The sequence below is a fragment of the Cervus elaphus genome, chromosome 14, assembly GCF_910594005.1.
Source record: "Cervus elaphus chromosome 14, mCerEla1.1, whole genome shotgun sequence".
NCBI classification, from domain to species: Eukaryota; Metazoa; Chordata; class Mammalia; order Artiodactyla; family Cervidae; genus Cervus; species Cervus elaphus.
Genome location: NC_057828.1, coordinates 26186333 through 26200269, shown reverse-complemented (window position 1 = coordinate 26200269; position 13937 = coordinate 26186333). Strand labels below are relative to the sequence as shown.

General features: G+C 36.9%; 1 protein-coding gene across 5 annotated transcripts in view; it reads right to left on the bottom strand.

The window, feature by feature from the left end:
• MARK1 (microtubule affinity regulating kinase 1) overlaps positions 1 to 13937 on the bottom strand; it is a 139475-nt gene that overhangs the window by 63875 nt on the left and 61663 nt on the right. For 4 of the 5 annotated variants that reach the window (XM_043922801.1, XM_043922802.1, XM_043922803.1 and 1 more), the window contains exons 2-3: positions 3880 to 4083; positions 2553 to 2606 (exon numbers count right to left, since the gene is read on the bottom strand). In XM_043922801.1, coding sequence (XP_043778736.1) covers positions 2553 to 2606; positions 3880 to 4083 — 258 coding nt within the window. Of the gene's footprint in view, positions 1 to 2552; positions 2607 to 3879; positions 4084 to 9051; positions 9940 to 13937 lie in introns of those variants that run through there. The other variant, XM_043922806.1, reaches the window with a different exon arrangement.

Sequence of the window (13937 nt, the reverse complement as noted above, 5' to 3'; positions counted from 1 at the left end):
CTGCTTCATCATTCTGCTTTTTCTCCATCAGTAATAAGCTGCTTAAAAGATCCCCAGGGAATCACTAGTATAGTTCATAGACCCTACTCTAAAAAATCACTAATATGTGAGGTGGGAATCATGCTCCAAAGAGGAACAAGTAAATAAAACATCTATGCTAAACAGTCTTAAACTATGAAAATGTATTAAATTGGATTCCATTAATTTAAAATATGTAATACAAATAATACAAGCATATTACATGAGCAATGCTGAAACTAAAGATGCTAACAATGCCAAAGACCAAACTGTTTTTAAGACCTCTATATTTCAGAAGTTTGGAACAGTTGGGGTATCAAATTTAGATTACTTTCATCTATCACTAATGCTGGCAAAGGAAAGTAATATTCCCTATTAATAGGCTATACAGAAAAGAATAAACAAGAAGGACCAGCTTAAATTCAGATCAAGTCCAGAGCAAGACTTAACCAAACACTTTTGGGCTGAGATGAGATTAAAATGAATCCTTACTGCAAATATGTGCTGTCATAATCTGCCTCTTAACAAGCACACCTAAGGCACGGAAAGCCATTTTGCTATTTTTTACTATTACTTGACTGTCAGTGCTAAGGGGGGAAAATGATTACTTTTAATTCCATGTTTTATATTTTTATTTCTTAGATATGACTGACTGGCATATGAGATGCTCCTAGCATTCAATGAGTAATGCCAAATGTTGAATATTCTACAATGCATGAAAACTAAGCAAGCCTTGATCTGTTCTTTTCTAAATCTTTTAACAAAAAGCAAAGCTATGAACATAAATAAAAATTATTCTGAAAACAACAAAATACACATGGTGTACTGGCTACATTTAGTAAATTTCAATCTTTGCTTTTATTTTCACAGATTTAAGAAAACAAAATTGCCATTATGTTTTATATGCCTGTTTGGAAAAGCAACCCTTTATCAGCAAGATTAGCAGAATTTAGCAGAATCTGTAACAGAAATTACATCAGCAAGCATATCTTTTATCTGAATAACAGTTCAGCTTCACATCTGCATGTCTGTATGTTTCAACAAGCATGACTTTGGTTCCACAACTTTCTCTGGGCCCCTCTGGGAAAGACAAAGTGGGGGTCACATTACCCTGCATCCAACAAGCACAACAGGCCTAGACTAGTTCTACATGTCACTCAAAATCACTTAATTTACCAGAGTATCACACAGATTAACCTCAGAAAAGAGGAGAGGCTAGCTGGGTCATGAATGGAGCCTCTGGGCTGTTATGCAGTCTCTGTGTTTTAAAGGGATTCCCAGGAGAGAGGTGGGCAAAAATTTGCCCCACTGTGGCTCTAACACAGGAAGAAACAGCATCTTTGGATAATTCGTCTGCCCAAGGAAGATGCCTTTTTATAACTCATACCACTAAGTCATGATTAGCTGAGAGACAGGTACTGGAAGTTTCTCCCAAAAAACATCCAACAAGGCATATATCATCTCACACTCACAGAGAAAAAAAAAAAAAAAAATCCAGCAAACCTTTCATGTTCATACAGATGAGAAATACCAATACTATGAAAAGCTATACTGGTTGGCAAATTTAAAAGGAATCTCAGTAAGTACAAGGACAGATTCAAATTTCTTAAGTAGAAATATATAAAATAAACTGAGTTTTCTGGTACTGAGACAAGTGGGAAGTCTTGATTATCACTGACCCAAATTTTTCATTTAATGTCAGAATCACAGAAGGTGTAGTTACATACACCACACTAAAACTTTCTTATGGAATTCTGTTTTAGAAACCCAGTTATTTATACCATACTTACATATGTAACCACGATCCATTATATTCTCATAAAAATAATAATGTACTTATGTATAATTACACATATATATATATATTATATATTACACAGTGAGCTATATATAAACAACATATATGGCACAAATGCTAAAGTATTTGCTTCGTTTTTAAAGAACCAAAATGTGTATCTGAGAAAGTCTTCCCAAATAAATAATTAATGAAGCAACATGAACCAGCTTTACTAAATCTACCAGGTCAATTCCCATCCTACTTGCTTTTTTTGGTCCCTATGCTGTTTTATATATTCACCCTTTGAAGAAATGTTTATATCTTCTACTGTAAGTTAGCATACAGTAACTTCTACAGTAATTGTCTACTGTAGTTTTTGTGGAGGAAGGAAGAAAAGCAACTGAAGCAATAGGAAACCCATTGCTGCTAACAGTATCTCATAAGTTGATTAGAATGAAGCAGAATCCTAAGTACTTCAAAATACCTGATACAAAAAGTTTTATTCTACTGTATTAAAAGACATAAGTTCCTTTGACATGGTACATGCATTTGAGGAGTAGATATTTTTCAAACATTTGATAAATACTTAAATATTAACAAATGTAAATATTATGTTTATATCAAGTCTTTTCTTCATATATACTGATGAAATGTAGAATTGTACCTAACGGGAAATTAAGAATAACTGATTCTACAGAGTATCATATATTGACTATAAATCACATTATAATTACTTACTATTAAAATAATTAAATACCTTTTGTAGACTGGTAGGATTTAGCTGAGTTTTGTCTATTATTTTCACAGCAACCTGAAAAAGAGAACCATTAAATTTTGAGAATACATATCTTAAGGAATAAAATTTATAAAGAAAACATCTTTTGTTTCATCCTAACGAGATATAGCTATACTGGGGGTTAACATAATTGGATGGTAAAGTTTTGATAACTAGACAGCCTAAGAATATATTCTATTGACCCAAGTCTGTAATCTATTTGATTCTGAGTCAGTGAAATTACACCTTTGTCAAAGTTCTTCCAAGTTTCCCCTTTTAAAGTAAAAATCATTTGTACCTTAATATTTGACTCATGATCTTGATAAGTCATAATTATCAGAAGGGAGAGGCTTATAAACTTTTAGTAAGTTAAGTAATATGTGGGGAGAGAGACTGGACACCCAAACTTACAGCAAACTAACAAAATAGGTTTAAATGTCCTCTAAGTCTCTATCTAATATAGCCTGTGTCCTAATAGCTCCTGGGGTCAAAATGGACAGAGAAGACTAAATTTAACCATAAGTGACAATAATATTATGTACAAAACAAAATGGCAACTTAGCAAAAATGATTTATGACAGACTTTTCATAATGTCCTAATTGGATCCAATCATGTAATGTAGAGTGTTAGATGTTTAACTATTTTGAGTCTTTAACACATAAATTATTAAATATATTATTATTATTAAAACATACATTTTACTATGTAAATATACCTACTTTGAAACACACAGGATTTTAGAAATCTGATTCTCTTATTATCTGAGAAAAACATCTGTATAACTTGCTCAACGTAATCTCTAAATAGATTAAAAATTAGTGGCTAATTTCCTACACATTTATACCTAATTTACTTCAAGTAGTAATTTTTAAAATTTATTTTTTATTCAGGTAACAGTGGCTTTTAACATTATGTAAGTTTCACATGTACAACCTCAGATTTCTTTCCTATAAATAGTACAGCTTAAGCAGTAATGAATCAGAAGTTATCCTAGCTTCTGGGAAGTTATCCTAGTTCCTGGGGTTGGGTAGCAAGGGTAATCTGAAATGTTTATGGAAACCATATAATGAAAGACAGAAGTCTAAAAAAGCCTCATGTGCAGCACATCTGATTTATAAGAGATGCTAATATGTACGGACAATTTTTCTGTGCCAGGTATAACTACCTATGGACATTTCATTCACACATACCCCATTGTTTACCGTATTACAACTGTTAATTTATTCCCAGAATCAGCTATAGGAAAGCTTTTTTAATAAGACTCTGGAGAGGTCTAAGTAAGTATTAAAAGGCATCATGAAAACTTACCTCTCTACCGGTTAGAACATGCCTTGCCAATTTCACTTTGGCAAAATTTCCTTTTCCTATTGTCTTTTGTAAACGGTAATTTCCAATGTGAGGCTGTTCATCTGTTGCTGACGTAATGGAGTTTCTACACCGAGGGATGTTCTGTCTGCTACTTGATTTGGTCGGCTGGATATGGGGTTCAGTATATCCATCCACAGATGTATGCTAAGAAAAAGATTAGAAGATTTCATCATTAATTAAACTATATAATTAAAGGACAGTTCAAAAAACACTACAAACAATTTTCATTAATAATTCATCTCTAACCTAGAGGGGTAGGATGGGGTAGGAGGTGGGAGGGAGGCTCCAAACGGAGGGGACATACATAAACCTATGGCTGATACATGTTGATGTATGGCAGAAACCAGCACAGTAATCTAATTATCTTCAATTAAAAATAAAGAAGAAAAAAATAATTCATCTCTAATGAAAATAGATTCCACTATACCATTTCTGAGCATTCTGTCTGCAATTTCTACTTGACTTTAGTTCCCTTTGCCAGGGGGAATATAATCATTTAAAATGAAATGTTCTGCATAGCTTTAGGCATGTGCTTTTGCTTTTAAAAAGATATAAACGGTTAGATAGCCAGGAGCCCCACAGATGATTACTATTCTAAGGGTGTTAGCCCTGTAGGCTGAGATGACGATCCAGATCCAGACTGCTTCAGTACAATGGCAGAATGTCTTCGGTGCCAAGACAACCTCGAGTACAGCTGTTTCTCTAAACCAGTCCAACTACTTGTCCTGGCCACTCTTTCATTTGCTGGGCACATAACTCTGGCCAACTAACCAAGCGGTTTCCCACTACAGGTATACCTTTCATCAACTCCTGCTCTGCCCCTCACCCAGTTTCCCACGCCCAAGTAGGAGCCATCAATAGCCCTGTCTGGATCCATGACTTTACGTCCACTGCCTTCCTCCTCCGTGCCCTTTTCAAGGAAGAGATATCACTCTGTCTCAGCATCTCACACTGGCTCACGATCACAGTAACTGACTGTGCTCCCCTGGGGCTCAGCACCTCAAGCCCCAGGTAAGGATGCCTAAGGAACCCTGTCTGCCCAGCTCTGAGTGTCCCTGCTCTTGGCTAGTTTTGTCTGCTTTCCGAAGTAAATATAATTTCTAGCATTTTCTGTAAAAATGTAGAATTATGCATGACAAACATAACATCATTATCTGACATCTTAAAAATAGCTGAAGATGAGTACAACAAATTAACAAAAGAAGGGGGCAGCTTTTTTATTTGCAAAGTAATTCAGACATATGTTGTCCAACCTATACCACCAAAAGCAGGTCTAAAAAATTTTGATCAGAAATTTCTTAAAGGCAACTTTGAAGATGACTCCATTTACTAATTTCATGCAAAGAAGGACTCAAGATCATTTTTCTATTTGTTTTTACTTTTGATATTTTTTGAAACTTGGCTCAGGATTAAAGGATTTTCTGTGTCTTACACACACTTGCAGCCATTTTGAGTTGAGTCACACTGGGGTATTTTCACAGCAAACTGTACTTCCATGTGATTTGACCCACTGCACTGTCATACACTGACTTCTTTGTGTCTGCCCCCCTTACCATGAGCAACTTGAGGACAGACATGTTCTTTCTACTTTTATATACTCACCACACTGCAGAGCGCCAGATATACAGGAAAAGTTCAATAAATCAATAGTTCTCCAAGTGCTGTCCTTGGACCAGCACCAAGAGCATCATCTGGGAACATGCTAGAAACGCAAATTCTCTGACCCTGTTCCAGACCTACCTAACAGAAAACTCTGGGGGTGGAACCCAGTAAGGAGTATTTTAGCCAGGCCTCCAGGTGATTCTGATGCAGGCAAATTTGAAAGCTACTGCAATAAATAATATAAGTAGGCAGTAATCACAAAGTTACTCACTGGTTCTTAGTGACTTTTCTATTATCTGAGCATAAACAAGAGATTTTAATTATAATCATTTTCTCAGACTCAACAGATCACTATAATAATTCCTACAAATAGTACTTCTCTACCTGAACTTGTCCAGCAGGGACTATGGACTTCTCTATCATTCAAAATTTAGTTTTATCTCCTCCTCAACAAAGTGCTCTATGTGTTTCACAAAGCAGAACTGATTACTCCTCTTTTCTGTTGCTATCTTTATATCCAGGAAAAATTTCTACTATTGGACTATCACACCATCTTCTTAAGTGTTGGTCTATGGTCAATTTTCATTGTTAGACCTAAATCTCCCCTAAACTCCAGAAATTAATATGGATAGTTAGCGTGTGCTCAGTCGTGTCTGACTCTTTGCAACCCCATGGACTGCACCACGCCAGGCTTCCCTGTCCATCACCAACGCCTAGAGCTCACTCAAACTCATGTCCATCGAGTCGGTGATGCCATCCAACCATCTCATCCTCTGTCGTCCCCTTCTCCTCCTGCCTTCAGTCTTCTGCAGCATCAGGGTCTTTTCAAATCAAATCAGTTCTTCACATCAGGTGGCCAAAGGATTAGAGTTTCAGCTTTAGCATCAGTCCTTCCAATGAATATTCAGGACTGATTTCCTTTAGGATGGACTGGTTGGATCTCCTTGCAGTCCAAGGGACTCTCAAGAGTCTTCTCCAATACCACAGTTCAAAAGTATCAATTCTTCAGCACTCAGCTTTCTTCACAGTCCAACTCTCACATCCATACATGACTACTGGAAAAACCAAAGCTTTGACTAGACGATCCTTGGTTGGCAAAGTAATGTCTCTGCTTTTTAATATGCTGTCTAGGTTGGTCATAACTTTTCTTCCAAGGAGCAAGCATCTTTGAATTTCATGGCTACAGTCACCATCTGCAGTGATTTTGGAGCCCCAAAACATAAAGTCTGTCACTGTTTCCATTGTTTCCTCATCTATTTACCTGAAGTGATGGGACCGGATGCCATGATCCTGTTTTCTGAATGTTGAGTTTTAAGCCAACTTTTTCACTCTCCTCTTTCACTTTCATCAAGAGGCTCTTTGGTTCTTCTTCGCTTTCTGCCATAAATGTGGTGTCATATGCATATATGAGGTTATTAATATTTCTCCCAGAAACCTTGATTCAAGCTTGTGCTTCATCCAGTCCAGCATTTCTTATGATGTACTCTGCAAATAAGTTAAATAAGCAGGGTGACAATATACAGCCTTGACGTACTCTGTAGTCTGTTGTTCCATGTCCAGTTCTAATTGCTGCTTCTTGACTTGCACACAGATTTCTCAGGAGGCAGGTCAGCTGGTCTGGTATGCCCATCTCTTTCAGAATTCTCCAGTTTGTTGTGATCCACGCAGTCAAAGGCTTTGGCATAGTTAATAAAGCAGAAACAGATGTTTTTCTGAAACTCTCTTGCTTTTTTGATGATCCAATGGATGTTGGCAATTTGATCTCTGGTCCTCTGCCTTTTCTAAAACCAGCTTGAACATCTGGAGGTTCGCAGTTCACGTACTACTGAAGCCTGGCTTGGAGAATTTGGGGCATTACTTTGCTGGCACGTGAGATGAGCGCAATTTTGCGGCAGTTTGAGCATTCTTTGGCATTGCCTTTCTTTGGGATTGGAATGAAAACTGACCTTTCCCAGTCCTGTGGCCACTGCTGAGTTTTCCAAATTTGCTGACATATTGAGTGCAGCACTTTTACAACATCATCGTTGAGGATTTGAAACAGCTCGTCTGGAATTCTATCACCTCCAGTAGCTTTGTTGGTGGTGATACTTCCTAAGGCCCACTTAACTTCTCATTCCAGGATGTCTGGCTTCTAGGTGAGTGATCACACCACCGTGGTTATCTGGGTCATGAAGATCTTTTTTGTATAGTTCTTCTGTGTATACTTGTCACCTCTTCTTAATATCTTCTGCTTCTGTTAGGTCCCTACCATTTCTGTCCTTTATTGTGCCCATTTTTGCATGAAATGTTCCCTTGGTATCTCTCATTTTCTTGAAGAGATCTCTAGTCTTTCCCATTCTATTGTTTTCCTCTATTTCTTTGCATTGATCACTGAGGAAGGCTTTCTTATCACTCTTTGCTATTCTTTGGAACTTTGCATTCAAATAGGTAAATCCTTCCTTTTCTCCTTTGCCTTTTGCTTCTCTTCTATTCACAGCTAATTTGTAAGGCCCCCTCAGACAACCATTTTGCCTTTGTGCATTTCTTTTTCTTGGGGATGGTCTTGATCACTGCCTCCTGTACAATGTCATGAACCTCCGTCCATAATTCTTCAGGCACTCTATCAGATCTAATCTGTTGAATCTATTTGTCACTTCTATAATCATAATCATAAGGGGTTAGATTTAGGTCATACTTGAATGGTCAAGCGGTTTTCCCTCCTTTCTTCAATTTAAGTCTGAATTTGGCAATGCAATCTTAAAAATGACAAGAATGATCTCCATTTGTTTCCAAGGCAAACCATTCAATATCCAGTAATCCAGCTCTATGCCCCGACCTGTAATGCTGAAGAAGTTGAATGGTTCTATGAAGACCTACAAGATCTTCTAGAACTAACATCCAAAAAAATGTCCTTTTCATTATAGGGAACTGGAATGCAAAAGTAGGAAGTCAAGAAACACCTAGAATAACAGGCAAATTTGGCCTTGGAGTACAGAATGAAGCAGAGCAAAGGCTAATATAGTTTTGCCAAGAGAACACACTGGTTTATAGCAAACACACTCTTCCAACAACACAAGAGAAGACTCTACACATGGACATCACCAGATGGTCAATACCAAATATGGTATTAGGCACAAAAAAGACAATACAAATACAAATCAGCCAAGTAAAGAAACTTATGGTCCCTGTGCTCCTGACACCTATACTCGGGATGACTTATGAGGAATGATGTCTTGCTGTCCAGATCTCTTAAGAGCAGAATGAATTAAGATATTTGAGTCATATTTCAATGCTGGTTGCACAGCATATTCTGATTATAAACCAAACTGATAGACTGAATTATTAGCTCCAAATTTCCACATCCTTTGCCATGTAACTTTCCAATGTCCTCCCACTAAAGGCAGAATATAATTTTACACTCTTTGGGCATCCAGTCATATGATTTGCTTTGGCCAATAGAATGAGTTCAAAACGATGGCAGAAGCCCGTCCCACACTAGTCATCAAGAGGCCGTGCTGTGTTTCAACTTACTCGCTCACATGTCTGCCATCCCCATGAGACGGACGTGTCCAGGTTGATACCAGAAGGAAGATGAGAAACACATTGAGCAGAGCCGCTCCCAGCTGAGGTCAGATTAAATCAACTGATCCCCAGATAACCCTGTGACTCATAAGAAACAACATATGCTTGTGAGTTTGAACCACTCAGTGTTGGGATGACTTGTTACAGAGCAATACAATAAGAGTTATCACTACTCTCTAAATAAGAGGTCATATAGGAAAAATGAGTAATTAGGAGATTCTTATCAGACATGCTCAACTTTTAGCTAAGCTGCAAACAACAAAAAGAGAGGGCAATATAATCAGTTCCCTGAGGAGAAACTCTTGATCAGGTAACCTATCAATATTTAGGGGCAGCATTCTTGACTGTTCTGTGTCCCCAACAAGTATGGTGAGGCACAGAGGTCAGCCAAGTTTTCTATAAAAAGACAGACAATAAATATTTCAGGTTGTGCAGACTCCACTGTCCCTGTTGGGTATTCATTTTTAAAGGAACTTTCTTAGCTCAGGGACATATAAAAACACACCCAAAGGCTGCATTTGGCCTATAGGATGCAGCTGGCCAACCCCTACTGTAAAATGTCATGGTTTGAAAGGCAGGACTAAATTGCTTCTGGCCAATCCTACCAACAGAGAAGGAGATTCTAGGAAAATATAGGTATGGCAGTGTCTGTACTCAGGAGAGGAGGGGACAGAGGGCTCTTGCAAAAATACTATTCTTTCTTATCCCACTCCTAGAATTTCAAAAGGTAACATATTCTCCAAAATCCTTTTTAAAAATGAGATCTCCTAACTTTCAACATTAAGTATGACCATTTTTAGGAGCCATCCAACTTTCTCAGAATGAATTTAGAGTCTTAAATTAGAAATTATAATGGAATATAAAGCATGCTTTATATTATGATTCTAACTATAAAACACCCACCCAAACAAATATTCTTCCCCTCAAACCCCCATTTTTCTTTAGGACTGCCACAGCACCACTCAGCAGCAGAATCTTTCCCCAAAGGAACTTTTTGAAGAGTCATTTGGGATAACTGGTCTCACTCCATGCTGATCAATATATTAACTCTCAAACAGGAAGCCTAGGAAAAAGTGTTTATGCAGCATGGGCTGAAGTCATGCTGTGCTGTGCTTAGTCGCTCAGCCCTGTCCAACTCTTTGTGAACCCATGGACTGTAGCCTGCCAGGCTCCTCCGTCCATGGGGATTCTTCAGGCAAGAATACTGGAGTGGGCTGCAATGCTCTCTTACGGCTGAAATCATAGTTAAGTTTAATTAAGGCTTAATTAAACCTTAAGGCTTAATTAACCCTAAGGCTGATAGGTACAAGATATTATGCAAGCTCAATTATATAATGGCTGTAAACTCTAGTCCCTCATCTTTGGCTGAAAATACAAATTCAGATTTTATTTTCTTTCTTCAAGTTGTCCACTCAATCCAGTAGACACTGAATTCCTTCATTTTTCTGCAGCAGTGGCAACATGAACCTAAATCTGGGCTTGAGATGTAGTGTATTCAAAGTAATTACAGGTAGTGATTTCATTAGTTCTTCAAGGAACTAATCCCATGAATTATCAGACTTAGAATTCCTGAATCATAATAGATTATTCAGGTATTCCCTGAATAGAATATTCTATTCCCTGAATACTATAGGGAGTATTATAGGGAATAATAGAATATTCAGGTATTCCCTGCTTTCAACACCAACTGAAATGAAATTTTACTACTCACTAGCTACGCATCCCTGGGCAAGTTGTTTAATCTTTATGTGCATGTTTCCTTATCTGTTAAAGGAACTAATAATAAAGCCTACCTCATAGCTATTCTGGGGATTAGATAAAATAATTTCTGTAAAGGTGCTCAGAAGAGCACATAGTAAGAACCATACAAGTGCTTGCTGTTTAAAACTATACTAACAAATAAAGAAACAAAAGTAACCCATCTCCTAGGCCAGAAAACCAATCCCAAATTTCTGCCACCTCCCTGAGTGTTGCCTGCGGTGACTTCTGGTTGTGGCAGTCAGGCGGCCTGTCACCTGATGTGTAGAACCTGTACTAGTTTCTGTATAGTCAGCTTTCTTGTCTCTAAGCAACAGAAACCAACTGAGGCTGAGTTTAAGAGAAAGAAAGGGGGGGATTTTTTTGAAGTCTACTGGTAGACTGAAAAAAATCCTGAAGGATACAACTTGTCTTCGAGTGAAAGAAGACAAGACTATGCACATAGCCAAAATAAAATAACTATACTTGGTAATATGGGGTAAAAAGGAAATAAAATGAGGTGATGTAACAAGAGTGTCTAGGGAGGGAGTTGGGGTGAATGCTACTAATGGACTAGATGTAATAAAGAATGCTTGCGCTGGACCCAACAGACAGCAATGAGCTAGATAAACATGAGAAGAGCATTTCAGGCAGTGAAATGAATAAACAGAAAAACCCCAAGGTGAGAGGACACTTTCTAAAGTCAAAGAAGAAAGGTACCTAAGAAAATGGTACATTAAATGGAGGATCTTTTTCAAAGACCTACAAGTTGAAAATTCAGTTGTCCAACTGAATACTACTGGAATTCAAACTGTTTAAGTTATGGATATATAACTCTGTACACTGGACCACACAGAATCAGATTTAGAAGGCAAAATATGGTGTAGCTGGGCTAACCTATTAGGTAATGAATGAATAAATGAATGCATGAATGAATCGAATGACAAATACATGATAAAGAAGGAATATTCCTGAGAAGTTATATACCATGTAGTAGACCTGAAGCTGGGGATGTCACGGCTCACTTCCCAGAACTCTAGAATATGTCACTTTGTACACCCTAACTACTCTTCAGTCAGTTGATATTACCACCAATACAGGTCATAACAATTTAGAAACAATAACCACATTTCTATTTCTCAAAGTCATTAAAAAAAAAAGTAGGGAAGTTATGGTTCTAATAATGGATAAATAGTTGTATCTGGATAATATACTAGTAAATAAGAATACAATCTCCAGACAAAATATTAAAACCAATTGTTTGGTGGCCCTGAAGAGCCACAGTAAGAAGCCAAAAACTGGAAGGAGATTGACCTTTGTAAAAAGGGAACCACATAAGGTGAAATTTTTAGTTTCCACCTGGGGTCAAACTCTTTATCCACCAAGCTCCCAGTGACTGAAATTCAAGCAGAGCAACAAGTCTTACTGGCTTAAGGAGTCAGAGGATGGAGCTGACGGCTAAAAAAAGAATTGATCTAAGAGTGAAAAGGAAACTCTGATGAAAATAAAAATACAAAGGATAAAACTCTTAAGACCTCACACAAACTACAGGTTCGTTGCTGAGCCCTAAACCAAACGTGAACAAGAAAACTCCAAAGAACATGTCAGAAGGAGACAGATGGAAGGATAGGGAAACAATATAGATTTGGCTGCTGCTCACTACTGGAAAGGCTGAATTTGAAGTCTGAGTTAAGCCAAATTAACTTCCTGTCAAATCAACACTTTTCAGAGGAAGATAAATAATCCAGAGACCCTGTTTAGTACTATCAACAATGTCCTGTATACAATCAAAATTTACTAGATACATGATGGAACAGAGGAATGAGACTGTCAAGAGAAACAGCAGTCAATAGAAACAGACACCAAGATATTCTAGAAGTTGGACTTAACAGGCAAGAACTTTAAGCAGTTATGATAACTGTTTCTAAAAGTAAAGGATAATATGATTAGAAAAAACAAACATGGGAAATATCAGCAGAGAAATGGAAACTATAAAGTTAAAAAGTAAATGGAAATTCTAGAACTGAATAGTATAATACAACCCAATTCACTGGACAGGTCTATAGTAGACTGCAAAAGAGAAAGGGTCAACAAACTTGAACACAGATGAATAAAAATTAGCCAATCTGAAGAACTGAGAATATCAATTAGTCAATCTAAAGAACTAGGAACATTAAATAAAAATGCAGAGAGCCCCATGATCTGTGGGTCAGTAACACACACTAATACATGTGTAAATGGGGTACTAGAGAAAGAATAAGAAGGAAACAAGGGAGAAAAAATTACTTGAAGCAATAATGGTCCTATAATTCCCCCAAACTATGAACTCCAAGCCAGATAAGCTTGAAGAAAAACAAAAGGAGGTACACCACAGTCTAACTACTAAAAACCAAGTATAGATGGGCAAAGGTGGGTGGAGAACCTGAAGAGGAGTTAGGAGAAAACACAATACATACAAAGGAATAACAATACAAATGGTAGCTCACTTCTTATCAGAAACAATGGCAGTCAGGTGACAATAAAAGATTTTTGATGTACTGCAGAAAAAAAATAAATGCAACCCCAAATCCTTTACCCAATGAAAAAATATTCTTTAAAAAAAAGACAATTATTGTAAATCAATAATACTTCAATAAAAATTGTAATAAAAAAATGAAGACAAAATAAAGATTTTTTAGATGAACGAGAACTGAAAGAATTTGCTGCCAGAAGACATATGCTATATGAAATGTTAAGGATAATTTTTCCAGCTGAAAGAAAGTGACCACAGATAGTAATCTGAACCTACAGAAAGGTAAAAAGAGCTCTGGAAATGATAAATATGTGAGAAATATAAATGATACATATTTTTTCATCTCTTTAAAAAGAAATATGACTATATAAAGCAAAAAAGGTAACATCATATTGTGGAGTTTGTAACATAAGAAGTAATGTATGTTAAAAAAAAAAAAAGATCAGGAGAATTAAAAAATTCTTTTAAGATTGTTAATTTTATCTGAACTGTTACAATATCACCCTATGTAGACTGCAATAATAAATACATGGGTGCATTCTGTAATCTCTAGAACAACCAATGGGGAGAAAACGCACTGAAAAAG